The 27,871-nt window shown below is 41.4% G+C and overlaps 1 protein-coding gene across 1 annotated transcript in view; it reads left to right on the top strand.

Annotated features, from left to right (window-relative positions):
* The window catches only part of Bub1b (BUB1 mitotic checkpoint serine/threonine kinase B), a 35,012-nt gene extending 12,681 nt beyond the window's left edge, over positions 1-22,331 (top strand). Inside the window, exons 6-23 of the mRNA XM_048332774.1 lie at positions 160-329; positions 2,472-2,686; positions 2,795-2,886; positions 3,225-3,454; positions 6,008-6,120; positions 6,701-6,816; positions 7,990-8,039; positions 9,616-9,676; positions 9,833-9,938; positions 11,000-11,274; positions 12,809-12,942; positions 13,182-13,322; positions 13,428-13,528; positions 14,964-15,113; positions 16,904-17,046; positions 18,499-18,670; positions 19,838-19,944; positions 21,820-22,331. Of these exons, the coding sequence (XP_048188731.1) occupies positions 160-329; positions 2,472-2,686; positions 2,795-2,886; positions 3,225-3,454; positions 6,008-6,120; positions 6,701-6,816; positions 7,990-8,039; positions 9,616-9,676; positions 9,833-9,938; positions 11,000-11,274; positions 12,809-12,942; positions 13,182-13,322; positions 13,428-13,528; positions 14,964-15,113; positions 16,904-17,046; positions 18,499-18,670; positions 19,838-19,944; positions 21,820-22,036 (2,593 nt within the window). The 3' untranslated portion in view covers positions 22,037-22,331. The remainder of the gene's footprint in view (positions 1-159; positions 330-2,471; positions 2,687-2,794; positions 2,887-3,224; positions 3,455-6,007; positions 6,121-6,700; positions 6,817-7,989; positions 8,040-9,615; positions 9,677-9,832; positions 9,939-10,999; positions 11,275-12,808; positions 12,943-13,181; positions 13,323-13,427; positions 13,529-14,963; positions 15,114-16,903; positions 17,047-18,498; positions 18,671-19,837; positions 19,945-21,819) is intronic.
* The last annotated feature ends 5,540 nt before the right edge of the window (positions 22,332-27,871 follow it).

The raw sequence follows: 27,871 nt of genomic DNA, 5'->3' as shown, positions 1-27,871 counted from the left end.
CAGGCATGAGCCACCAACACCCGGCAAGAGAGAATACTTTCTTTGGGATAGTTTCTTTGCTAGTTTCCTTTATTTGCCTTTAGAAATTAGAAATTTTATGTCTGGTGAACCATGGTTATTTCAACAAAAAAATAAAAATAAAATTGTCCTTTCCTTTAGACAGTTCCAAGCCCGTGTATCTCGACAAACTCTGTTAGCACTTGAGAAAGAAGAGGAGGAAGAGGGATTTGAATCTTCTGAATCACAACGAAGCACACTAGCTGAACTAAAGAGTAAAGGGAAAAAGACAGCAAGAGCTCCTATCTGCCGTGTGGGAGGTGCTCTCAAGGGTAAGTTTGTTAAATGTTATGTTGGAAAACCTTTAGTCTCTGGCAGTAGGCAGATTGTATGATAATGCACAAATATACATATGGAGACTGTCCTGAACAACAAAACAAAGTAATTTTGTTTGTTTGTTTTGCCATTCCTGGGGCTTGAACTCAGGGCTTGGGCACTGTCCTTGAGCTCTTTTTGCTCAAGACTAGCACTCTGCCACTTGAGCCACAGCGGCCACTTTCAGCTTTTTCTGTGTATATGGTACCATTTCAGGCTGTTTCTGTTTATATGGTACCGAGGATTTGAACCTAGGGATTCATGCATACTAGGCAAGCACTCTACCACTAGGCCAAGCTCCTGTCCCCCAAAACAGAGTAATGTAACAGTATGCAGTAAAACTCAAAAGGTATCAGCAATTTTGTGTCTTAATTAAGGAAGGCTGATATTTAGGAAGCATCATTTTCTGAATAAGAGTTTTTAGTTGAAAGAACATAGGTAGTAATAGAGAAAGTACTATTAGGTTAAATACACCACAAGCCTAGAATGATATTAATGTGGTTAAGAATCCTATCTTCAGGCTGTGGATATAGCCTAGTGGCAAGAGTGCTTGCCTCGTATACATGAGGCCCTGGGTTCAATTCCCCAGCACCACATATACAGAAAATGACCAGAAGTGGCGCTGTGGCTCAAGTGGCAGAGTGCTAGCCTTGAGCAGAAAGAAGCCAGAGAAAGTACTCAGGTTCTGAGTCCAAGCCCCAGGACTGGCAAAAAAAAAAAAAAAAAAAGAATCTTATCCTCAGCCTTTAGCACCAAGTATTGGACACTCAAGGAACAATAGCTTTTTATTTTATTTTTGCCAGTCCTGAGGCTTGAACTCGAGGCCTGGGTGTTGTCCTTGACCTCTTTTGCTTAAGGTTAGCACTCTTATCACTAGAGCCACAGAACCTCTTCTGCTTTTTTTCTTTCTTTTTTTTTGGCCAGTCCTGGGGCTTGGACTCAGGGCCTGAGCACTGTCCCTGGCTTCTTTTTGCTTAAGGCTAGCACTCTGCCACTTGAGCCACTTCTGGCCATTTTCTGTATATGTGGTGCTGGGGAATCCAACCCAGGGCTTCATGTATATAAGGCAGGTGCTCTTGCCACTAGGCCATATTCCCAGCCCCTCTTCTGCTTCTTTTCTGTTATTTAATTGGAGATAAGAGTCTCACAGACTTTTTTTTCCAGGACTGGCTTTGAACTGAAATTCTCAGATCTCAGTCTCCTGAGTAGCTAGGATTATAGGCATGAGTCCCTGGCACCTGACTTAGTTTTGTATCTTGATTAAGACTTCATAAAGCCAGGTGCCGTGACTCATGCCTGTAATTCTAGTTACTCAGTTGGCTGAGATTTGAGGATTGTGGTTCAAGCCAGTCTGGGCAGAAAAGTCTGTGAGAAAGTCTGTGAGACACATATCTCCAATAAACTACTCACAAAAACCTGAAGTGGTGCTATGGCTCAAGGGTTAGAGCACTAGGCTTGAGCAAAAGAAGCTTAGAGACAGAGACCAGGCCTGGAGTTATAGTCCAAGTGCCAGGACTGGCAAAAAATACTTTCTTAGAGTAGATTTAGGTTCATAGCAAAATCGACTAGAAAGCACAGGAAACAAGCTTTTATTAAGTACATTTATAGCAGATAGGCAAATAGAACAGACTGATTTTTGGTCTCATTCCTTTTCTGGTAGCAGTTATTTGGAGAAACTCGATGTACAATATAGGATACTGTGTGTGTGTGTGTAATTTTTTTTGGTTGAAATTATGATGCTTAAAATAATCAGCCTTAATCTATAGTTGTATTTTCTGGTCTATGCATTTCTGTTGAAAATTTGAAGTTGAAAATTCTTAGCTAGTTCCTGATGAGACTAAACAATGTTATAGTGATAACTGAAGAAAGATGTAGATTTTCTGTTATTGGGAATGATAAATGAAAGAATGAAGGTGAAGGAACAGAGTGAAAAAGAGAAACTAAGACTGAATTGATCCACTGAGATTTAAAAAAAATTTAATCCTCTGATTCTATTATAGAAGTATTCTCCTTTATTTGGGGGAAGAATAGGTGTATCTTACATGATATCTAAGTTGATGATGAAAGATTTTGCATAAAATTTAATGTTTTTCTTCTAGCTCCAAGCCAAAATAGAGGACTCCAAAATCTAGTTCCGCAGCAGATGCAAAGTAATTGTAGAATTACGGTTTTTGATGAAAATGCTGATGAAGCTTCTAGAGCAGAGTTGTCTAAGCCTACAGCCCAGCCATGGCTGGCACCACCTGCCCCCAGGGCCAAAGAGAATGAGCTGCAAGCAGGCCCCTGGAACACAGACAGGTCCTTGGAATACAGGGTGAGCACGTGTAGGTCTGAGGATCTCTTAATTCCTGTTGAATAGTTAGACATGAACTACATATTTTATGGCAAACTGGTGATTTTACTTTTTATTTTTTGTTCCCAGTCTCATGCCAGTTCATCTTCTATCACAGCTGTATCTACTTCTCTTCCCAGTTTTACTCCATATGTGGAAGAGACTGCACAACAGCCCGTTATGTAAGTTGGGTTTCCAGATACCTTGATATGGGAATTAGTAAGAGTGGGTAGAGAATACCTATGCTAGTTCCCAAAGACATTTTCATCTTTGTGAGAATGAAAAGATCCAGAAAAACCTATTTGTAATCTTTATGTTTGTATTTTTTGAGGATTGAACCCAGGGCTCCACACTTACTAGGCAAGTGCTTTCTCACTCAGCTGCATCCTAGCCCATCATTTAATGAATGAAATTGATCATATATAGTCTTGCTTTTGGCAAATGTGTTTGATCAAAATATGTAAGAAATAACTCATTTTGACCTTACAGTAAAATAATTATTATTATTTTGCTTCTTTAGGACACCATGTAAGATCGAACCTAGTATAAATCACATTTTGAGTACTAGAAAGCCTGGAAAGGAAGAAGGAGATCCCCTACAAAGGGTTCAAAGCCATCAGCAAGGGTCTGAGGGGAAAAAAGAGAAGATGATGTACTGTAAGGAGAAGATTTATGCAGGAGTAGGGGAGTTCTCCTTTGAAGAAATCCGGGCTGAAGCCTTCCGGAAGAAACTGAATGAGCAAAGGAAAGGTATGTATATTGGTCTAATTCAAGTTTGTTAAGATAGATTTTTTAGGAAGGTTGAGCTAGTACATTATATCTAAGGGATGTTAGCCTCTTGTGTGTACCTTTGTATGATATTTCCAAGTTTATACTATTTCCTTCTGCAAGTAACCTGAGCTCTCTTTGCTACTTCCCACAAACTCTTGGAGAGCTCTGAATATGCTCAGGCACAAAAGAGGAGAAGCTGTGGCCTCCAGGAATAATTCATCTTCTTTAACAGGATCTCACTATGTCGCCTAGCCTGTCCTTCACCTCTATCCTCCCACCTCAGCCTCCCAAATACTGCTATTAGGACTATGCCAACATTCTCAGAGTTTTTATTTTATTTTTTATTTTTTGTCAGTTCTCTGTCTTGAACTCTGGGCCTGGGTCCTGTCCATAAACTAATTTTGCTCAAGGCAAGCCCTCTTCCGCTTGAGCCATAGTACCACTCTGACCTTTTTTGTTTGTTTTTGTTTTTTGCCAGTCCTGGGCCTTGAACTCAGGGCCTGCGCACTGTCCCTGGTTTCTTTTTGCTCAAGGCTAGCACTCTGCCACTTGAGCCACAGCGCCACTTCTGGCCGTTTTCTAAATATGTGGTGCTGAGGAATAGAACTCAGGGCTTCATATATACGAGGCAAGCACTCTTGCCACTAGGCCATATTCCCAGCCCCGACTCCGACCTTTTTGAGTAGTTTATTGGAGATAAGAATCTTAAGGAGTTTCCTGCCCAGGCTGGTTTTGAACTGCAATCCTCAGATATCAGCTTCCTGAGTAGCTAGGATTACAGGCGTGAGCCACTGTGCCTGGCTCTGAGAGTTTTTTAAAATACTCATTTCCTAAGCTTGTTTCTGAATCTAGTTCATAAATTTATACTTTCCCATATGTATAACTGAGTTCTTGTTAATTCTTAAACTTGGTTGCAGAGATTGCCTACTTTCTTTAAGAGAGGGTTATAAGAAAAGAGAAAGCCATAGTCAAGGCCTAGAGACAAGGATGTTCTTTCTATACATTGCTACTTTTAATCTGTTTGCCCTCTTCAGAAACTAACTTCTTTGAGATTGATGTCTTCTGATCTTTGTCTGCTTCTTCAGTGGTCTGAACTCAGATGTTTCAATGTGCCTCCCTGTTTAACTGGCTAGGCACTTTGCACAGTTTCTTTCTCTCTCACTCTCTTTTTTATTTTTTTTTTTAATGCTAGTCCTGGGGCTTGGACTCAGGGTCTGAGCACTGTTCCTGGCTTACGTTTTGCTCAAGGCTAGCGCTCTATCTCTTGAGCCATAGCATCACCTCTGGCTTTTTCTATATATGTGGTGCTGAAGAATCGAACCCAGGGCTTCCTGTATGGGAGGCAAGCACTTTACCACTAGGCCATATTCCCAGCCCTCCTTCTATTCTTTTTTTTTTTGGCCAGTGCTGGGCCATGAACTCAGGGCCTGAGCACTGTCCCTGGCTTCTTTTTGCTCAAGGCTAGCACTCTGCCACTTGAGCCACAGCGCCACTTCTGGCCTTTTTCTATATATGTGGTGCTGAGGAATTGAACCCAGGGCTTCATGTATATGAGACGAGCACTTTACCACTAGGCCATATTCCCAGCCCCCCTCCTTCTATTCTTATGCCATCTAATACCATAGCTTTTCCATTCCCTGACCACATCTTCTGGGACCTTAGTTTATTATCACTCAATAATTGTGCCTCCTATAGATAGGTACTTCTACTTTTAAAATGTATTTATTTGCCAGTCCTGGGTCTTGAACTCAGGGCCTGGGTACTGTACCTGAGCTTCATTTGCTCAAAGCTAGCACTCTACCACTTTGATCCATGGCACAACTTCTGGTTTTCTGGTGGTTAATTGAAGATAAAAGTCTCACGGGCTTTCCTGCCCAGCCTGGCTTGGAACCACGATCCTCAGATCTCAGCCTCCTGAGTAGCTAGGATTACAGGTGTGAGCCATTGGTGCCCAGCCCAAGCCCATCTTTTTATTTATAGTTTTCTCTGTGCCATAACCAAAGCTGGCTTTCTTTTGGCTTCCTTCTATATTAGGGAACTTTGTCCAGGTCTTTCAAAGACTGACTTCTTGCTGTTGAAGTTCAGCCTCATGTCACTTTCTCAGAATGATCTTATATGATCATTGTTTGTTGTTGTTGTTGTTATTTTCTTTAAGTAGTTGTACAAAAGAGTTTGACCATTGATTGGTCTTCAGTAACTACTAATCTCCATCTCCTTAGATCTAACCATACATTTTCTTATTTCTTCATGTTTCCCCCAAATTTGAATATTTAGCATCACATGACCAAAAACTTGGTGTTACACATCACTGAAACCTATTTTCAAGTTACACTTAGCACATAATAGGTATCGTATATTTCATTGCCTGGGCAAATAAAGGCATAGAGACTTAGACCTGATGTTGAGGACCTTGCTTCACTTTCTTCCTGGTGATTGTCATTGGCATGCATGTTGAGAGTGTAAGCCCTACATGCAGGTTTTTGACAGTAAATTTCTGAAGAATAATGCCTCAGACAACTTCACTGATTATAGCTGAGCTATTGACAAGGGCAGAGAAGAAAGCAGAAATGCAGAAACAGATCGAGGAGATGGAAAAGAAGCTAAAAGAAATACAAACTATTCAACAAGGGAGAGCGGATAATCAGGTAATTTTGAATTTTTAGTCTATAAGTCAGTGTTTGTTGAAATAAACTAAATGGTGTTTATCTTTGTTTTCCAATGCTGGGTATCAAACCCAGGACCTCACCGCATGTTATATAAGCATTCTACTTTCAAGCTACATGCTCAGCCTAAAATAAAATTAAATTTATTATATAAAGTAGAAACTTTTACCAACCTCCATTAAGTTTTTAGTAGTTTTTTAGTTGTTAGTCGCAAGAATGTAATTTAACAGGTGACTTCAAATAGGATTTATGGTATGTGAAATTAATGATACAATTTACTGAATTTACTGGCATTTTATTAATTTTGATTTTAGCCTTCATTCCAACCATATTTCACTAAAATGAGTTAAAGAAATTCAGTATGTGCTCAGTTGAGTGTAACAGTACCAATTTATACTAGGAATATAATTGGGAAGATCATTAGTGACATAGACATTTCATGTGGTTAGTGGATATCTAGAGAACGTCTATGTTAAAGCTAAGATCAGAACCTGAGAAGGTGAGCTTTGAAAATAGCATTTTCTGCATAAGACATTGGTTTTACTTATTTTACTACAAACAGCAAGAAGAGAAGATGCCTACCCAGGAGACAGAAAAATTGCAAATTGCTTCAGAGTCTCAGAAAATAGGAAGCATGGCTCTGTCCAGTTGTGTTTATCCACTAAACTCTTATCCCAGGTAAGACCTCATTGTGGAAGGGATCTTATAAGTACTGACTGTTTTCCACTAAGGAAAAACTACATGTTCCTGCCAGATGTACTGTGGATACCTGTAATCTTAGTACTCAGAAGGCTGAGGCAGGAGGCTAGACTGGGCTACAGAATGAGAAACCTTGTTAAAACAAAAAATAAAAGTAAACAAATTACCAAGAGAACTACTATTAGCATTGAACAGTCTCCTTTTGTGCTCAATTTTTGTTTTATAAAAATTACATCTTACGGGGCTAGGGAGATAGCCTAGTGGCAAGAGTGCCTGCCTCCGATACACGAGGCCCTAGGTTCGATTCCCCAGCACCACATATACAGAAAACGGCCAGAAGCGGCGCTGTGGCTCAAGTGGCAGAGTGCTATCCTTGAGCAAAAAGAAGCCAGGGACAATGCTCAGGCCCTGAGTCCAAGGCCCAGCACTGGCCAAAAAAAAAAAAAATTACATCTTACTGTTCTGCAGCCTGCTTTACAGTGTAACTTAGCAGCTCTTATTGAGCAGACTTTTACAGCATTTTTATTTATTTATTTTATTTTGCCAGTCCTGGAGCTTGGACTCAGGGCCTGAGCACTGTCCCTGGCTTCTTTTTGCTCAAGGCTAGCACTCTGCCACTTGAGCCACAGCGCCATTTCTGGCCTTTTCTATATATGTGGTGTTGAGGAATCCAACCCAGGCTTCATGTATTTGAGGCAAACAGTCTACCACTAGGCCATATTCTCAGCTCCCTTTTACAACATTTTTAATGACTGAAGGTTCCATCTTTAATAAAATTTGGAGTAACAGTGGTAGGACAGTTCCCTCATCTTAGAGTGAAGAAGATTATATTGAATGTAAAAATCATCTTACACTTTAAACAACTAATAAGTCTTTCTGGCTGGGTGCTGGTGACTCAGGCCTATGATGCTAGCTACTCAGGAGGCTGAGATCTGAGGATCCCTGGTTCAAAGTCAGCCTGGGCAGGAAAGTCCATGAGATACCAGAAAACTAAAAGTGGTACTGTGGCTCAAAGTGGCAGAACACAGCCTTGAGCTGAAGATCTCAGGGACAATGACCTGGCCCTGAGTTCAAGCCCTACCACTGACAAAAAATAAATAAAAAATAAATATATCTTTTAAGCCATATGTTTTAAACCCAATTTCTTCACAGGGAGCCTTCACTTGCAGAAAACATTTGTCAAGAACAACCTCACTGTAAAGGTGAGTTATATTTGGAAGCCTCATAAAGAGCTTGTTGATAACAAGTACATTATGTTACATATAGTAAATGTTTTTCTTAATTATAGCAAAGGGATGGAAAGAGGTAAAAAGGAAGAATAGGATATTCTTTTTTTCTTTGAATCATAGAATTGGGTATAAACATGATTGGAGGTAGGATAGATTGTTGACTATTTTCATAAATTCTCATCACTGCTTTGAAATACTAGGCTTAAATATAATCTTAAGTTTATACGAAGTCTTAAATAATTTTCCACTTCAGTTCCCATACACTGAGCTAAACTCAGTGGTAATGTTCAGGAATCAACACTATAAGGGAAATGGTTTGGGGAGGAAAGAAAAGTTTTAAACTCATATTCAAATGGGTTCTCTTTTCTGTTTGAAACATGTTAAATATGGCACAGACATGAACATCACTTATAAACAGTTTGCCAAACCTATTGGCCAGCAATTCTAGCTATCAGTTGTTACCAAATGTAATTTACCTCAGTTTGGAGGTGACAGAAGTATAGAGGAATGTGTCAGGTAGTGGGAGGAGTATGTGGCTGACAAAATCCAGCCTTGCATGGCAAACCTTTTCTACAAGAAGTTAACACAGAGCATTGTAGCATAAAAGAGATTTAGGAGGTATTTGATCCAGTACATGGATCTTATTCTGCATTCCTAATTCAAACAAAGTTGGTGGGGGTTTTGGTTTGGGTTTTGGTTTATTTCGGTGCTGGGCTTTGGGCATGAACTGAAGGCCTGTATGCTGTCCTTGAGCTTCTTTTGTTCAAAGCTACCTCTCTACTACTTGAGCCACACAGCTCCTCTAGCCTTTTTAGTGATTTATTGGCGATAAGAGTGTAACAGACTTTCCTACCCAGGCTGGCTTTGAACCAAGATCCTCAGATCTCAGCCTCTGACTAGCTACGATAATAGGTTTAAGTCATTGGCACCTGGCTTCAAATAAACTTTTAAAAACATTTTTTCAGAAGAATTAGTAAGCTAGGTGCCCAGAAGTAGAACTGTAGTTCAAGTTGTAGAACACAAAAAGCTCAGGTACAGTGCCCAGGCCCTGAGTTCAAGGACTACCACACATATACACAAAAAGTAAATGTAGTACTGATGAATAAGTTTGTGTTCTTTTTAAATTTAATTATTATTGTAAAGGTGATGTACAGAGGGATTACGGTTACATAAATTAGGTAAAATACATTTTTTGGGGGGAGGGGGGCAGTCCTGGGCCTTGGACTCAGGGCCTGAGCACTGTCCCTGGCTTCTTTTTGCTCAAGGCTAGCACTCTGGCCGTTTTCTATATGTGGTGCTAAGGAATCGAGCCCAGGGCTTCATGTATACCAGGCAAGCACTCTTGCCACTGGCCATATTACCAGCCCTGATGAGTAAGTTTTTGGTACTTGGAAATTGCTAATTATATAGGAATTGTGCTCAGGAAAATATTGGCAGATAAGTGATACGTTGTTTTTGATTTAGAGATTATAAATCTTAATGGATAGTTATCTTGAAGAGTGAAATGTTTATTCCTAAAAGTGTATACATCTAGTCTGTTTTTCTCTAGGTCCCGATATGCCTTTTTCCATTTTTGATGAGTTTCTTCTTTCAGAAGAAAAGAATGAAAGGTTTGTTGTTTTACTTAAGTTTGTTATTATTAAATAAGGACAATATTTACTTGTTCTTCAATGAGGATAGTAGCGTCTCAAAAAGGATGAATTAGAGGGACCTGTTATATCCTTAATCAAAAAAAGTGTTCTAAGTGTTACATCTTTTTTTTTCAGTCCTCCTGCAGATCCCCCACAGATTTTAGCCCCACGAAGACCACTTGCAGTCCTCAAAACTGCAGGAAGCATCACATCAAATGAGGATGTGTCTCCAGACGCTTGTGTAAGGAGCAGGGTTACTAAGTTGATAGGAATGGCTGGTGAATTGTGTCATTCAAGTCTCTTAGAGGTTTAGGGTTAAGAGCCTTAGGAGGTAGAAGCAGGAGGATCTCAAATGCAAGGCCAGCCAACCTGGGTTACACAGTGAGAACATGCATCAGAAAAAAAGTTGAAGGTTGAAATTATAATCACCAAATTGAACTGAGCATGAAAAGGACAGTCAGAATCATTAGTGTCATTACTACAGAATGCAGATCAAAACCTCAGCAATATAGGACTTCATATCCACTAGAATGGCTACCATCAAAAGATAAACCATAACAAGTGTTTTGGGGCAAGAATGTAGAGAAATTAGAACCGTCATACATTGCTGGTGGTTTGGAAAACTCTCTGGCAGTTATAGTAAGAACCTCATTTCTCCTATACCTATAAACTCAAAAGAATTAAACTTATGTTCATACAATATTATACCCAACCTGGGCACCAGTGGCACATGCCTATAATCCTAGCAGGAGGATTATGATTCCCAGGAGGACAGCAGGTTACTTGAATATTTTGTAAGTAAAAGTCACAAGAAAAATAGTATTAGTGGGTTGGAAATGTGGCTTAGTGGTAGAGTGCTTGACTAGCGTGCATGAAGCCCTGGATTCGGTTCCTCAGCACCACATACACAGAAAAGCTGGAAAATGGTGCTGTGGCTCAAGTGGCAGAGTGCTAGCCTTGAGCAAAAGCAGCTCAGGGACAGTGCTCAGACCCTGAGTCCAAGCCCCAGGATTGCAAAAAAAAGGAAGAAAGAAAGTATTAATGCTTTAGTTCTTATGTGAAGTTGGTCTATAAAATCCTTATGTAGTGTTCATAAAGTAATTAGTGTCAATGTTCATGATGCAAAATTATTTTCTTCAAATGCTATCATATGCTTTTTAAAATTGTCTTTACCTAGAAATCCTGATATGCTCCTTATGAATCCTAGTGTCAATGATCTGATGTATGTCTAAGTGTAACGGATAGGCCACTCCTATGTTCAGTGAAACATTTTAGCTGAACTTTACCTGGTTTTTATTTTAGGATGAATTCACAGGAATTGAGCCTTTGAGCGAAGATGCCATCATCACAGGTTTCAGGAATGTAACTATTGGTCCTAACCCCGAAGACACCTGTGACTTTGTTAGAGCAGCTCGCCTTGCATCTACTCCTTTTCATGAGATAATGTCCTTGAAGGACCTCTCTTCTGATACTGAGAGGCTGATGCAGGAAGAGGATGTAGATGCAAAGAGCTCTGAAGGCCAGCCAATCGCATGCAGCACTAGCTACCATCAAGCCCTCAGCAGCAAGAAGCTGAGGTGAGTAGAGAGGCAAACTTTACAAGCCAGAGTGTTTGCTCTTACTCTGTGTATACTTGTCTATTACAGTGATTAGCTATCAAGTTCTGACCCTCTGCCAAGTACTGAACTCCTAAGTGCTTTATATGATGGTAAGGCTGCCCCAGATGAAAGGATTAGTTTGAATGTAAGAGAATAGCTACACTTTTTTGTTTGGAGATATTGAAATTTCAACTCAGGGTCTTATACTTGCTAGGCAGATGCTCTACCATTTGAACCATACCTCCCCAATACTAATTCTTTTTTTTTTTTTTTGGCCAGTCCTGGGGCTTGGACTCAGGGCCTGAGCACTGTCCCTGGCTTCTTTTTGCTCAAGGCTAGCACTCTGCCACTTGAGCCACAGTGCCACTTCTGGCCATTTTCTTTATATGTGGTGCTGGGGAATTGAACCCAGGGCTTCATGTATATGAGGTGAGCTCTCTTGCCACTAGGCCATATCCCCAGCCCCCCCAATACTAATTCTTTTGTTGTTGTTGTTGCCAGTCCTGGGGCTTGAACTCAGGACCTGAGCACTGTCCCTGGCTTCCTTTTGCTCAAGGCTAGAGCCACAGTGCCATTTTCCAGCTTTTTTGTTTATGTGGTACTGAGGAATAAGCCCAGGGCTTCATGCATGCTAGGCAAGCACTGTACCACTAAGCCACATTCCCAGTCCCCCAATACTAATTCTTTAACTAATCTATGCTTTTAAAACTGCATTTCCCTAATAAACTTTTAGTCATGTGCCAAGATGTATTCATGTTGTAATGGTTGCATTTCTTTTTCCCTTTTCCTATCTTGAACTTTTCTTATTGAAGGCCAGAAAATCCAGGCTGTAGATGAAGAAAAATAAGTCAGTTGTCAGTGTTGGTCAATATTTCTCAATAGTATGGAGTAGATGTAAAACAGGCATGTACTATAATTTAGGTAAATAAAGTAAGTCTTTTAAGTCCAGAAATGTAATCGTGGGACTTGTTTGTCAGCCAGTATAAAGGAAGTCAGTGAGATCTTAATTATGAATTTATTTCTGAATAACAGACTTTAAAATGAAACAGAATCCTAACAAACTAAATTATTTAAAAATCAATTTTATTTTTTAAAAAAAGTCAGGGCCAGGTATGATGATATGTGCTTATAACCCCAGCCAGAGGTTCGAGGTTCAAGGCCATCCTTATCAAAAGGCTAATGACAACTCATCACAACCAGAAAGCCAGGTTTGACACAATCCTATGGTCTCAGCTGTGTAGAAGGTATAGATTAGGATGGAGGTCCAGACCTGGTCTTGGGCAAAAATGGGAGACCCTACCCAAAAAATAACTGAAGAACAAGAGAGCTGAGAATGTGGCTCAAGTGTTAGAACACTTGCAAGCATGAGACCCAGAGTTCAAACCCAGTACCACCACCAAGAACCAGAAAAAAAATGATCGATATGCGTATCAATTTGTAAATTTATAAAATTTAACAGATAAATTGGTAGGTAATGTTCTTTGAGAACTGTCTTCCTCTGTGGTTCTTTCAGCCCAATCATTGAAGACAGTGGTGAAGCCACACATTCTTCTGGCTTTTCTGGATCTTCTGCCTCAGTTGCAAGCATCTCCTCCATCAAAAATCTTCAGATTCCCGAGAAACTGGAACTTACCAGTGAAGCTACAGGTAGGATCATGCAACTCACAGGCACACACCCCGCTTCATAGCTATTGAACACTTACTTATCTTAGAAATTTAAGCTTTCCTCCCCCAAAGAACTCTAGAATAGACTGATACTAACCAAACATAGTTTCAGATTAGCAGTGTTGATTTGTAATCTTGGTTTGTTTTTCCCCTCCTCTGTTAAAATATTTTAAGCATTTAGATGTTTTACATGAAGGCTTTTCAACTTTTTTCCTCCTCAGAAAACCCTTTGCAGTCACCCTGGTGTTTACAGAATCGCATCCATCTACTAAGATCTCTACCAGAGTTAAGTGCTTCTGCAGAGTTTTCTGTAGAAGATAGACCAATGCCTAAATTGGAAATAGAGAATGAAATTGAATTAGGTAAGTATTGCCAATTCATGTCCTTTTACCTGTGATACTGTTATGATCTTTATAATTGCTTGAGCACTATGTTTGTTTTTTAATGGAATCAAACCTTCCCAACAGATAATGAAGATTATTGTATTAAACAAGAATACCTAATGTGTGAAGATTACAAGTTATTCTGGGTGGCACCAAAAAACTCTACAGAGTTAACTTTAATAAAGGTAAGCTGATTTGTAGTAATTTTACTTACTTGTAAACAGTGTCAGTTTTAAGCAATAACAAAACTCTGTCCCCCTGGTACTGTCACATTTTTCTAAATAGTATACAGGATTGCTTATAGGAAAGTCAGTGGGCACCAAGCAGTCATCTTGTAGGCCAAGGTCAAATATCAGAAGTGAAAAACTATTGTGTTAATTTCTCAGTATGTCCAAACATAAAAAATACTCTACCAATTTTGTCTTTGTAGGAAATCTGTCTTGCAGTTTTTTTTTACTTGCTCCAATCTGCATAAGTTATATTCTAGGCTTGACATACATCTGGTGTCATCTTGAAATTCCCACTCAACATCATCCTAGATGATCATATACCTTGTCATATAGTAGATACCCAATGTCTTGGATCTCACTTCATTCCTTCTTTCTTGGCTTAATGTTTATATTTTGGAAGAGCATATCCTTTTTTTTTTTTTTTTGCCAGTCCTGGGCCTTGAACTCAGGGCTTGAGCACTGTCCCTGGCTTCTTCTTGTTCAAAGCTAGCACTCCACCACTTGAGCCACAGCGCCACTTTTGGCTTTTTCTATATATGTGGTCCTGAAAAATCGAACCCAGGGCTTCATGTATACAGGTAAGCACTCTACCACGAAGCCATATCCCCAGCCCAAGGAGCATATCCTTACGTTGTTTTCTTAAGGAAGCAGTTTCTTCCTGCTAGGATCTACTTTCTTTCTTTTTTTTTTTTTTTTGGCCAGTCCTGGGGCTTGGACTCAGGGCCTGAGCACTGTCCCTGGCTTCTTCTTGCTCAAGGCTAGCACTCTGCCACTTGAGCCACAGCGCCACTTCTGGCCATTTTCTGTATATGTGGTGCTGGGGAATCGAACCTAGGGCCTCATTCATGTATACGAGGCAAGCACTCTTGCCACTAGGCCATATCCCCAGCCCCAGGATCTACTTTCTTTGGTGCTTTTAAGTGAATTGTTGCTCTTATTCTCTTTTCAGCTTTTCAATTTCATTTTTAATTTTAATTTTTTGCCAGTTCTTGGCCTTGAACTCAGGGCCTGGGCACTATCCTTGAGGCTGCTTTTGCTCAAGGCTAGCAATCTACCTCTTGAGCCACAGCACCACTTCCAGCTTTTTCTGTGTATGTGGTGATACTGAGGAATCAAACCCAGGGCTTCATGCATGCTAGGCAAGAACTTTACCACTAAGCCAGATTCCCAGCCCTCAGCCTTCCAATTTGGTACTATTGTATCCTTTATTAAAGATTTTTGCTTCCACGCCTCCCCTTTTGTTGTACTGGCAATTGAATTTGACCTCCTTTCAAAAATGCCCCTTTACTATGATTTCAGTTGGAGTAGCAGGAAAGCTAGGATTGTGTTTTCAATATGCTAACTGCAGCCACACATTGTAATTGCTCTTATTTTTAAATATTCCTTACAGGTATTCACTCAACCTGTTCCATGGGACTTATACATCCACCTCAAACTAAAGGAACGCCTGAATGAGGAGTATGATCAGTTTTACAGCTGTTACCAGTACCAAGATGGTTGTATTGTTTGGTACCAGTATATAAACTGTTCTACCCTTCAGGTTTGCAGTTTTTAAATCTTCTAAAGTCCTCAAGGAGAGAGCATTTTGAATTGCCTAGTTGTAGACCAACGAAATTACAAGTTAAAAGCACTGATCATACCGGGTGCCAGCGGCTCATGCCAGTAATCCTACCTACTCAGGAGACTTAAGATCTGAGGATCGCAGGTCAAAGCCAGCCTAGACAGAAGACTTACCTCCAGTTGCAGACTCTTACCCACCAAAAAGCCAGAAGTTAAGCAGCAGCTCGAGTGGTAGAGCCTTGGGACTAGCACAAAAAAACAAACCAAAAAAATAATTTTCTCAAGTTATTTTGATCAAGGTATTTTTTGCTTTATTCTTATTTTCTATTTATTTATTTATTGGCAAGGGCAGACAATTATACAATGAACTCCCATGAACTAGTCATCTGACTAGGATAATTGACATTCGTGTTCTACTGCCCTCCACTGGATTTTTTTTGTTTTTGTTTTTGTTTTTGTTTTTGTTTTACAGTCATGGAGCTTGAACTCTAGGCCTGAGCACTGTCCCTGGCTTCTTTTGCTCAAGGCTAGAATTCTACCACTTGAGCACAACGCCACTTCAGGCCTTTTCTGAGTCATTTATTGGAGATAAGAGCCTCATAGGCTTTCCTACCCGGACTGGCTTTGAATAGTGATCCTCAGATCTCAGCCCCCTGAGTGGCTAGGATTACAGGCGTGAGTGCCAGCGCCTGGCTTGGCATCTTCTTAAGATAGTTTTGGAACTGGAAGTGTGGCTCAATGGTAAAATACCTGACCAGCAAGTATGAGGTTCTGAGTTCAAAACTGTTGGGCTGGGAATATGGCCTAGTGGTAAAGTGCTTGCCTCGTATACATGAAGCCCTGGGTTCGATTCATCAGTACCACATATGTATAGAAAAAGCTGGAAGTGGCTCAAGTGGCAGAGCGCTAGCCTTGAGCAAAAAGAAGCCAGGGACAGTGCTCAGGCCCTGAGCTGACCTAGGACTGGCAACAAAAACAAAACTGTGTCACCAAAAAAAAAATTATTTTAAGTGTATTTTAACACATTTATGGAGCTGTAATGGGCCAGACTCGGTCTTTTTTTGGTGGGGAGGGGGGTCAGTTGTGGGGCTTGAATTCCGGGCCCCAAGTGCTATCCCTGAGCTCTTTCTCAAGGCTAACACTCTGCACTTGAGTGCTACTTATGGTTTTCTGGTGGTTAATTGGAGATAAGATTTTCAGACTTTCCTGCATGGGCTGGCTTTGAACTTTGATCCTCAGATATCAGTTTCCTGAGTAGCTAGGATTATAGGCATGAGCCACTAGCACCTAGCTTTAGATTCATTCTTTCTTGGGGGGTGGGGTAGGGGAAGAACTCAGGGCCTGAGCACTGTCCCTGGCTTCTTTATGCTCAAGGCTAGCACTCTACCTCTTGAGCTTCTGGCTTTTTCTGTTTATGTGGAGCTGAGGAATCAAACCTAGGGCTTTATGCATGCTAGGCAAGCACTCTACGCTAAGCCACCTTCCCAGCCTCAGACTCATTCTTGATGCTCTTTATTCATTATCTCTTGAAAATCCTTACAGTTTGCTTTTGTTGTTTCTTGGTCTTATGATTGAACTCAGGGCCTTAAACATACTGATCTGCATCCCCAGTCATGAATCTTGAGAATCTTAAGGAAGATCATGTTGTTAAACTGGGGTGTATGCTCAGACTGCATTCTAGAGTACCAAGCAGAAGGTATCTGTATCATGGCATTGAGTATAATCCAAGTGACCCAAATTGAAAAATAGTCCTCCGTCCTTCTATTTCAGGATCTTCTCCAACACAGTGAATTTATTACCAATGAAATAACAGTACTGATAATTTATAATCTGCTGATATTAGTGGAGAAACTACACAAAGCAGAAATAGTTCATGGAGATCTGAGTCCAAAGAGTCTGATTCTACGAAATAGGTTGGTCCCTTTTTCTACTTATTGTCAACTTTCTCTGAAAACATAGATAATTGTCAGGTTTATGTTTTTGGCAAAAGCTTATCTATGAAGCCATTATGTTAAAAGAATACCAGCTACCTGAAAATCAATAATCATTCAGAATAATTTCAAGTAATTTTTAAAAACCACATTGAGGAAATACATTAAGATTAAAGAAGGGGCTGGGAATATGGCCTAGTGGTAGAGTGCTTGCCTCGTATACATGAAGCCCTGGATTCGATTCCCCAGCACCACATATACAGAAACTGGCCAGAAGTGGCACTGTGGCTCAAGTGGCAGAGTGCTAGCCTTGAGCAAAAAGAAGCCAGGGACAGTGCTCAGGCCCTGAGTTCAAGGCCCAGGACTGACCAAAACAAAAACAACAACAAAAAACAAAACAAAAAGATTAAAGAATTAACCACTAAGAACTGTAACCTCCCTGTAATTCAGTGTGATAATTTAAAAAAAATAAATAAAAAAGAATTAACCACTAAGTGTTGTGGTGGTTCTTGTCAAGGAGACATGTAACATGCTTTTGAGGAATGTTAAGCAAGTTGTCCAATAATTGTTTTAGTAGAGCTTGTGCAGTGCAGTAAAGATACTGCCAAAATACAAGTACTGCTTTTCAAAGACAATCCTTAGTCAGTTCAAAGTGAAATAACAGCCAAGAGAAGTTGATAGAACCGGAGTGTAGATGCAACTTATGCCAGGGAACGGGCTTAATGTTCAGATAAAATCCCATTTACCCCCAACAGATTCAATGAATTAACCCAAAATAGGAAATGGGACCCAAGTACTGACAGAAAAATACAGAAAATGATGAGGCATGAACAGTTTCTGGTTTTGGAAAGGACCTAAAGACTAGTATACTCTTTGACTGCTGTATTTGTCTTCCCTGTGAATAAAGCAGCTTTCTTTAAAGGTGCTTTGTGGAACTTTTCCAAAGTCATTAGTTTGCAACTATTAGCTGAAATCCTTTCCTTCAAATTACTTTGCTTAACATTTAAGAAGGAAGACAGGGGGTTGGGAATGGGGCTTAGAGGTAGAGTGCCTGCCTAGCATGCATGAAACCCTGACTGAGTTCAATTCCTCAGTACCACATAAAGAGAAAAAAGCCGGAAATGGCGCAGTGGCTCAAGTGGCAGAGTGCTAGCCTTGAGCAAAAAGAAGCCAGGGACAGTGCTCAGGCCCTGAGTCCAAGCCCCAGGACTGGAAAAAAAAAAAGTCTGGTGGATACTTCATAATATTCTAAGGTAGTTCACAGTGGTTTAGACTACTTGATATTACCAAACTAGACACTGGAGGGCGCTATTGGTCTAGCTGAGACATACATGTGGTACCTTTTTTTTTTTTTTTTTTTTTTTAATAAAGACCAGCTATGCAGCTTCTTTCATGGGCTATTTTTATTATCTCTTTCTCTTAAACTGAGCTCAGAATCCACGATCCCTACGATTTTGATGAGAACAGTCAAGCTTTGAAGATAGTGGACTATTCCTACAGTGTTGACCTGAGAGTACAGCTAGATGTTTTCCCTCTCAGTGGCTTTCGGACTACACAGATCCTGGAAGGACAAAAGATCCTGGCTAACTGTTCTTCTCCCTACCAGGTAAGTGCTAGACAAGCCTGAATAAACCTGGAGAGGGTTTCTTAGTCTCTTATCTGTGCAGACAAGCTATGAAAGTGTGTTTACTGCTATCAAGTCTCCTAGAATAGATGACCTACTTTTCAAATATTGTATCACCAATTCAAGTTATATGTGTCATTTTTCTCTCACAGAAGAATATACACATACACATGCAAACAGAACTAACTCAGTACCTAAGAGACAGTACAATTTCTACTTACTGTCCATCAGTGTGGTCTTTTATACATCATTTTTTAGAGTCTTTAGAGGCTAATAAAATGATAACAGTTTGTGCTCTTGGTACATTGGAATTGTTATGAGGATTAAATACACTATAATGTATGCAAAAAACATGAGGGCAAATGTAATGTGTTTACATTTTATAATGATGATATTACAAGCATCTTTGAGGTATTTGCTGACTGAATATGTAGCTTGACTCTAAAGTAGTGGACCACATTAGGTCACAGCTGGAGTTCATGCTTGTTTTTTGTTTTTGTCTTTTTGTCGGTTGTGGAGCTTGAACGGAGGTCCTGGCCCTGTCCTGAGCTCTTTTGCTCAAGGCTAGTGCTGTACCACTTTGAGCCTCAGCTCCACTTCTGCTTTTCTGGTGGTTAATTGGAGATAAGAATCTCAATGGACTTTCCTTCCTGGGCTGGCTGTGAACCATGGTCCTCGGATCTCAGCCTCCTTACTAGCCAGGATTACAGGGGTGAGCCACCAGTGCCTAGCTGAGTCCATACGTATTCAGGAGGTCTATAGACTCATTTAGTGGTTCAGTTAGTTCGTTGCCTTTTGTTTGTAAAGATAATCCCTAGAGTTGGCTCTGTTGATTGCTTCTTTAGGGAGTTGTTCCCTTTCATTTAGGGGTCAGGCACAGAGTACCTTAAAATGTATGTCATAAAATAAATTTAGTGCCGGTGCCAGTGGCTCACGCCTGTGGTTCAAGTGGTAGAGCACTAGCCTTGAGCTGAAGAGCTCAGGGACAGCACCTAGACCCTGAGTTCAAGCTCCACGACCAACAACAACAACAAAAAATAATAATAATAAATTTAGTTATGCTCTGTAAGGCCTTTCAACTTTATGTAACTTAACAACACAGTAGAGGTAGCAAAGTATTTTAGCTCACGGTGCTTTTTGTGATTTCAGGTAGACCTGTTTGGTATAGCAGATTTAGCACATTTACTATTATTCAAGGAACACCTACAGGTCTTCTGGGATGGGTCCCTCTGGAAACTTAGCCAAAATATTTCTGAGTAAGTATTGGGTAATTCAGGGCTTTTATTGCCCAAATAATTTTCTCTCAAATATTCTCTCTGCTTTCGTTAAAAAAACCAAAAACCTTAGTTTTCTCAAACCAAATGCCAAGGTATTTTCACTCAGTAGAGTATCAGCAGAGCACATAGTGTAGGATAAAGGTGTCACTAGTTTAAACTAAGTGTCAGAGCCAGATGTTAGTAGCTCATACCTGTAATCCTAACTATTCAGAAGGCTGAGACCTGAGTATATCGGTTTGAAGCCAGCCCAGGCAGGAACATCTGCTCTAACCTTGAGCAGAAAAGCTTGAGGACAGCACCCAGGCCCTAAGTTGAAGCCCAGGACCAGCACCCACAGAATAAAAAAATAGTAAGTCAGTATTAAGATTTGAGGCTACTGTGAACCTAGGTATGCCACACAGAGACTGGCATTAAGGCTTCTTGCTTCAGATGTGCTAACAGGAACATTTGGGAAGAATAATTTTCTAAACCCTTTTTAATAATGTTAATAAGCACCTCTTAAAGATAGTTAAATTTCTAAATTATATACTTATTTTAGGTTATTTAGTGAGTGGGTAGAACCAAACCAAAGAACTGAATCTGCTTGTGAAGAAATAATGATCTTTTAATAAGAGATCTGCTTGGTCTTAGAATCATAGTACTCCCTTAAGCCTGCTCATAAAATGGATTAAATATCTAGGCTCCAGTTTAACTTTCGTAACTAGTAACTTCCTAGAATAGTTTGGGTTCAAAAACAAATTAGTGTTTAATGTTCCTTCTCTACTCTTCCTACCAAAACACTGAGTTATTTTTTCTTTATTTAATTCAGAACTTAGCCAATCACATTTGTCTCTTACGTGATTTTTTTTTTCTTTGTTGTTGTGCCAGTCCCGAGGCTTAAGCTCAGGGCCTGGGTGCTGTCCTTGAGCTTTTTTGCTTAAGTCTAGTGCTTTATCACTTGAGCAACCGCTCTACTTCCAGCTTTTTTGGTGCTTAGTTAAAGACAAGTGTCTCACATAGTTTTCCTGCCCAGACTGGCTTCGAGCTCCACCCTCAGATCTCAGCCTCCTGAGTAGTAATGCCTGGCTTTTTTTTTTAATAGACTTGAAACCAGGCACTGGTGGCTCATACCAGTAATCCTAGCTACTCAGGAGGGCGAGACCTAAGGATGGCAACTCAAAGCCAGCTCGAGCAATATCGCCAATTAACCACCAGGAAACTGGAAGTGCCACTGTGGCTCAAAGTGATAGTCGCTAGCCTTGAGCTGAAGAGCTCAGGGATAGCACCCAGGCCCAGAGTTCAAGCCCCATGACTGACCAAAAAAAGACTTGAAATATAATGAATAAGTAGACATTTCCAACTGGCTGTGGTCCCAGGCAGGTCTAGAACAGCAGAAACAGTTGAAGCTCCTACCAGCCCTACCCTTTATCACAATAAAAAGAGAGAGAAAGAGGAATTACAGATTTTTAGAAGTTACTTCAGTCAAATGTAGGATTCTCTGAGAATGGTAGAGGGGACAAACTTTCAGGCAAAAAGGGAGGCTATAGTCTTTCATGACCTAGACTTCAGGAAAGTTAGAGGAAACACTTTTCCTTGTAAACAGAAAAGGTGCTTCATCATAACATACAGAGGAAAATTGTTGATTCAGATGAGAATTTGAATTGCCTGAATGCTGACATGGCTTTTCCTAGGGTGTAGGTCTTCATTGCAATTCCTCCCTGAGCTTTCAAGGAGTATCTGAATATCCCTAACCCTAGAATTGGAGATGTTACCTCAAATCATCTTGGTTCATAAATGTACTACTGAGCTAAAGTGAAAAAGAGTTGTAATTTTCATATGCCTAATTTGATGGAAATGGTTTTTATATATTTTTAGGCTAAAAGATGGTGGATTATGGAATAAATTCTTTGTGCGGATTCTGAATGTCACTGCTGAGTCCACAGAGTTGGTTCTGAGAGAACTCGCAGCAGAGATGAATGAGGTTTTTGACAGCACGTTCCACAGTCACCTGAACAAAGCCTTGTGGAATGTAGGGAAGTTATTTAGTCCTGGGGCTTTGCTCCTTCAGCAGGACAGGCAGACTCCTACCTGACACATGGGTGGACTGTGGAGCACTCCGTCTGTATATGCTGTAATTAACTGACGGTACTTGTAGGCACACTACCGATACTTTTGTCCTTTCTGGTAGTTACTCTGGTCTGCTTTCTGAGTAACTGGCATCTTCTACCCAGCACTGGGCCTGTTTTCAGCCTTATCTGACTCACCGTTTTATTCTAAATGGTTGCATAAGAATGAGTACTGGATTGTCATTTAATTCTTGTGTTTCTACTTTCCCCTGTACACAGATAACCTTATATTTCATAAAAAATAAAGTAGTAGTTGTTAAATTTGCTTCTAACATTTCATCTACTTTTTATAAGCTAATGGTTTGATTTTGCAGAGAGGAATTATTTTACCATGGAAATTTGGGTATCTTAGATTTATAACAGTTATGATAGGATTATAATAAGACAGAATAGCCAGCCATTTCTTTATGGGTTTTAGACCTTTTAGTAAGTGGTCTAGTTTCTAAAAGTGGGTAAAATGATGCACACAAGCCAAGTTTTCTTCTATTTCAAAGGGGTAAAATTGTATTTTCCGTGTATGGCTTACGTTCCGGTATTTCTAGCTTGTTCGTTACCCTTGGTCTTCCATCCTCTAGTGGTGCTGCTATTGTTGCAAAGGGAAAGGGCTCAGCAGTGTTTCAGAAATCAGATGATCACCATTCTCTTGCAACACAGTAAAGCCAAGGACGCAGGATCAGTGAAGGCATGAGAGAAGATTTTGTTTTAGGAGATTTGAGGAGGCAGATGTCAGAATTAAAAGATACCTTTGAAACACGGATAACCTTGGGCACCCCCAAGGAAATGTACACTACACAGGGACACAGGGACAAATGGTAGGAAAGGGCAGGGGAATGACCCCATCATCTAGTTCATGCCCAGTGTCACTCCTTGCTGTTGCCTGATACTTGTTTTCATTCTGTTGTCACTGCTAATGCACTAGAATTGCTAGGAACAGACATCCTAAATATGTCTCAACTAAAAATATTTAAGTATACTGTGTATAGTCAAAGCACTGAAATGACTTGGATCTGAAAGATAACTCAAATATTTGCTCTTAACCAAAAATATTCTTAGAAACTTTCTCACGTGTGCTTTTCATGCTGCTGATAAAAAATGAGATCTGTCCATCTTTTATATAATTAAGCCCTCTACTTACCTGCTCTTCTCATTCCCTGGATTAGTATGTTGACACATAGAGATTGGACAGCAAATATAGATCCCTTAATATATGTTAGTGGTCTGCTACATAGACAAAAGATTTGTTTTTAAAAATACACAGGAAAGGAAGGCGATTCAAAAAGAAAATATTTTATTACCCCTCTCTTTTTATTTATTTATTTTTTGGCCAGTCCTGGGGCTTGGACTCAGGGCCTGAGCACTGTCCCTGGCTTCTTTTTGCTCAAGGCTAGCACTCTACCACTTGAGCCACAGCGCCACTTCCTTTTCTATATATGTGGTGCTGAGGAATCAAACCCAGAGCTTCATGTATACAAGGCAAGCACTCTTGTCACCAGGTCATATCCCCAGCCCCTACCCCTCTCTTCATTCTCCATCCCCTCCAACCCATCCCATCCCTTTGTAGAGAAGAGAGATGGTGCCTGACTAATTAGGACCCGTGATGTCTCAGATTTGTCTCTGCCTCAGCAAAGACAAAGTGGATTCTTGGTGCTGGGGATATGGCCTGCCTCATACACATGAGGCCCTGGGTTCGATTCCCCAGCACCACATATACAGAAAATGGTCAGAAGTGGCGCTGTGGCTCAAGTGGCAGAGTGCTAGCCTTGAGCAAAAAAAGAAGCCAGGGACAGTGCTCAGGCCCTGAGTCCAAGCCCCAGGACTGGCCAAAAAAAAAAAAAAAGTGGATTCTTTTCTTTCCTTCCACCCTTCCTTCCTTCCTTCCTTCCTTCCTTCCTTCCTTCCTTCCTTCCTTCCTTCCTTCCTTCCTTCCTTTTTTCATTTCTTTTGTGGTAGGGAGATGTTTCAGTTTTGTTTGTTTTCTGGCTTTTAGCTTATGATTTTCCTGCTTGAGCTTCCCAAATGCTAGGATTACAGGTGTGCACTACCATACCCAGCTTTCTTGCATTTGATATGTATCTAGATATCTATATGCATATATATACCTACATAGATATAATGTATATGATGGAAGCCTTTTATTGCTTATTAGGCAGGAATAGTGATGACCCTGAGGAGGAAGGGGAAAACATGTCTAAAAACAGAATTTTCACTTTTGTTTGAAAAGAGACTGGAATATATAGTGTTTCACCCTTCACACAGTACGCAGTCAGTGGTTATACCACTTAGAGAGTTTTTATCCAACTATGACAGTTGTATAAAAGACCTTCCTTCCCAATTAGAGTGCTCCAACAATTGGCAAACCTGAACCTGGGCACACAAGGCTTCCCTGTAGCAGACTTGGTTGAGCTCTTCTTAAAGTAGATAGGAGCTGGGCACCGGTAAGACTTGGTTGAGCTCTTAAAGTAGATAGGAGCTGGGCACTGGTGGCTCACACCTGTAATCCTAGCTACTCAGGAGGCTGAGATTTGAAGATTGCAGTAAGCCTGCCAGGCAAGAAAATATGTGAGACTTTTATCTCCAATTAACCACCAAAAAACCAAAAGTGGTACTATGGCTTAAAGTGGTAGGATACTAGCGTTGAGCAGAACAGCTCAAGGACAGGGTCCAGGCCCTGAGTTCAAGCCCCACAAGCAAAAAACAAAAAAGTACAAAGTAGGGGGGCTGGGGATATGGCCTAGTGGCAAGAGTGCTTGCCTCTTATACATGAAGCCCTAGGCTCGATAACTCAGCACCACATATATAGAATAGGCCAGAAGTGGCGCTGTGGCTCAAGTTGGCAGAGTGCTAGCCTTGAGGAAAAAGAAGTTTGTGACAGTGCTCAGGCCCTGAGTTCAAGCCCTAGGACTGGCACACACACACACACACACACACACACACACACAAAGTACAAAGTACAAAGTAGGCTGGGAATGTAGCTAGTGGTAGAGTGCTTGCCTAGCATGCATGAAGTCCTTGGTTTTATTCCTCAGTACCACATACACAGAAAAAGAAGTGGCACTGTGGCTCAAGTGGCCAAGTGCTAGCCTTGAGCAAAAGAAGCACAGGGACAGTGCCCTGGCCCTGAGTTCAAGCCCCTGTACTGGCAAAAAAAAAAAAGCAACAGACCTTATCTGAAAGAGTAGGAAGCAAAAAGCCTTGAGATAGTGGCTCGAGTGGTAGAATGCTTGCCTAGCAAGTCCAAGGCCCTAAATTCAGCCCTGGTACCAAAAAAGGAAAGAAAAACTTAAAGGGCTAGTGAAATTCTGTGTGTGTGTAACATTGATGATCAAGCCCAGTGTCTTGTGTAAGCTAACCACTGAGCTACATTCTCAGCCTTTTTCTTTTTTCTTTTTTTTTGGTCAGTGGGGCTCGAATTCTGGGCCTGGGCGCTGTCTCTGAGCTCTTCAGCTCAAGTCCAGTGCTCTACCACTTAAAGCCACAAGACTACTTCTGGTTTTATGGTGGCTAATTGAAGATAATCTCACGGACTTTGCTTACTCAGACTGGCTTTGAACTGTCATCCTCAGACTCCTGAATAGCTAGGATTACAGGTGTGAGCCACCGGCGCTTGTCAGTCCTTTTTGACACAAGGTCATGCTATGCAGCTCAGGTTTTGGCCTTCAACTTTATGCCGTCCTACACGTGCCTCTTAAATGCTAGAATTAGGATTATCCAGACATAGTATTTTCAGCTCAGGGTTACTTGAATCTGCAGATTTAGAACCCTCAGATACAGAGAACCAACTCAATACTTAGAACAAACATTTCTATCATTCTACCATCTTGTTCTTTTTTGGCAATACAGGTGTTGATTCTCAAGGCTTGCACTCCACTTAAGCCGCACTCTCAAACCATTTTACTTTAGCTCTTTTTTTTTTTTTGGTGCTGGTCCTGGGGCTTGACCTCAGTACCTGGACACTCTCCCTGAGCTTTTTTGCTCAAGGCTAGTGCTCTACTACTTGAACCACAGCTCCAGTTCTGGTATTTTGGTGGTTAAGTCAAGTTAAGAGTCTCACTCATCAGGTCTGTCTCCTAAGTGACTAGGATTGTAGGTGTGAGGCACCAGTGCCCAGCTTGGCTTGTTTTTAAGGCACTTTTTTTTCTTTTTTTCTTTTTTTTTTTTCCCCTATGCTGGTATCAAGACTTGCTCTTTCTCATCTCGATTTAAATCATGAGCCTTCGTGGCTGGCTGCTCCATCTTTCATTTGCATTATCTCAAGCTCTCTTGAGCTTGTTTGCCTTACCTACTCTGCTCAGATCAGACTGCTTCAATGGTTTCCCATCTCAATCACCCCAAATCCAGAATAGTTTGGTCTAGAAAATTCCACTAAATCTGACCTCCACTAGTGCATCTCTGATCTCTGAATGCTGGCAATTTCTGGCTTAATTTGTGTTTTAGGTAAAAGTGAAGTTCAACTTCTGATATCTGCTTGCTATTAGAATGTTTTAGTAGAGGTCTTTGGTTTATCTCCACTAGTTTAAAAAAAATTGAGCCGTTTAAAAAGGAAATAGTTTTATTCAGGCGCTGTCCTTGGTCCTGGGCTTAAAATAGGAAATAAAATTCCTTAGTAGTGTGATTCAGAAAAGAGGTGCACACGTGAATGTCTGCTCTGCACACACTGCCAGAATGATCGGTGCAACAGAAAGCAGAGAGGGCACCCAGGACCCACAGCACAGTGAGGGTCGGATGCTGTGTTGTCAGGGTGATGGGCAAGGCCTCTGGTAGAGTGGGGATTGGAAAAGACCCCTGTTGCTTCCCGCGCGGGCCCCAGCTCAGCCAGTTCCCCTGGGTAAGCGTTCCTGTGGCTGACAGCAGCCCAGGGCCACCACAGATCGTTCGTGGGACCATGTCAGGCTGGCTCCCCGGCCTGGAGGAAGCTGGAGTCTGGGCTCCAGGGGAGACTGCTGTAAACGTGGAGGGTGGTAGGCTCTGTGGGAGCCACGGGCCCTCAGCTGTAGCCCCAGTGCGGACAGTAGCCTGGGTCTAACCAGAGCACCTTCCTGGCCCTGCCCACTCGGCCCTTTGTCCTGTCAGTGCCAGGCACACGCTCCACTATCCTGTCCCCAGCGTTTGATCTGCAGGCCATTTGGTTCAGAGGCTCTCAGGCTCACGTCTGCGCTGCAGCAGTGCCACGTGCAGAGCTCAAGGAGTCCCTCAGGCTGTGTTCTGCTGCCGTGGACAGGGTCTGGCTGCCCACGTGGGTGTCTTGCTCCTCTCCCCCTCCTCTTCCTCCTCCTCCCGGGAGGAGTGGCTTTCTGGCTTAGAGATCAGGGTCTGCTTGCCTGGGTTAAGGACAAGAACTTAGTCCTTTGCTGAGGCTCTTCCAACGTAAGCTTAGGCTTTTTTGAGCTATTTCTATTTTACTTATTTATTTTTTTGCATCATGGAGAAAAGGCAAGGCGATAGACGGGCAGTACTGGAAACCTTGAACCCCAAACTCCAGCTCAGCCGGCTCCTAGCTGCCCCTGCTTTCCCTCTGTCGATGAACGAGGGCCCGGCCCACCCCCAGGTCCTTGTGAGAGCTAGCCTGGGGTCAACAACATGAAAGTCCCCAGCAGCCCCCCGCCCAGAGCACTGCTGCAGCGGCGGGCACCGTTGTCCAAGCTAAGCCCTGACTGACCGAGATGTCCCCCATCCCGACACTCAGGCCTCCAGCAGCAGCCGGTCCACTCCCGTTCTCCTTGTCGAAACAAGTTCGTTGATCCCTTCCAGGGCGGCAGATGATGCCTTGCAATGCGGGGCGATTAGAGAAAGGACTAACCAGT

The sequence above is a fragment of the Perognathus longimembris genome, chromosome 23 (genome assembly GCF_023159225.1).
Source record: "Perognathus longimembris pacificus isolate PPM17 chromosome 23, ASM2315922v1, whole genome shotgun sequence".
Lineage (NCBI taxonomy): Eukaryota > Metazoa > Chordata > Mammalia > Rodentia > Heteromyidae > Perognathus > Perognathus longimembris.
The sequence above is the reverse complement of the archived record's forward strand: the minus strand, read 5'-3'. Positions and strand labels throughout refer to the sequence as shown.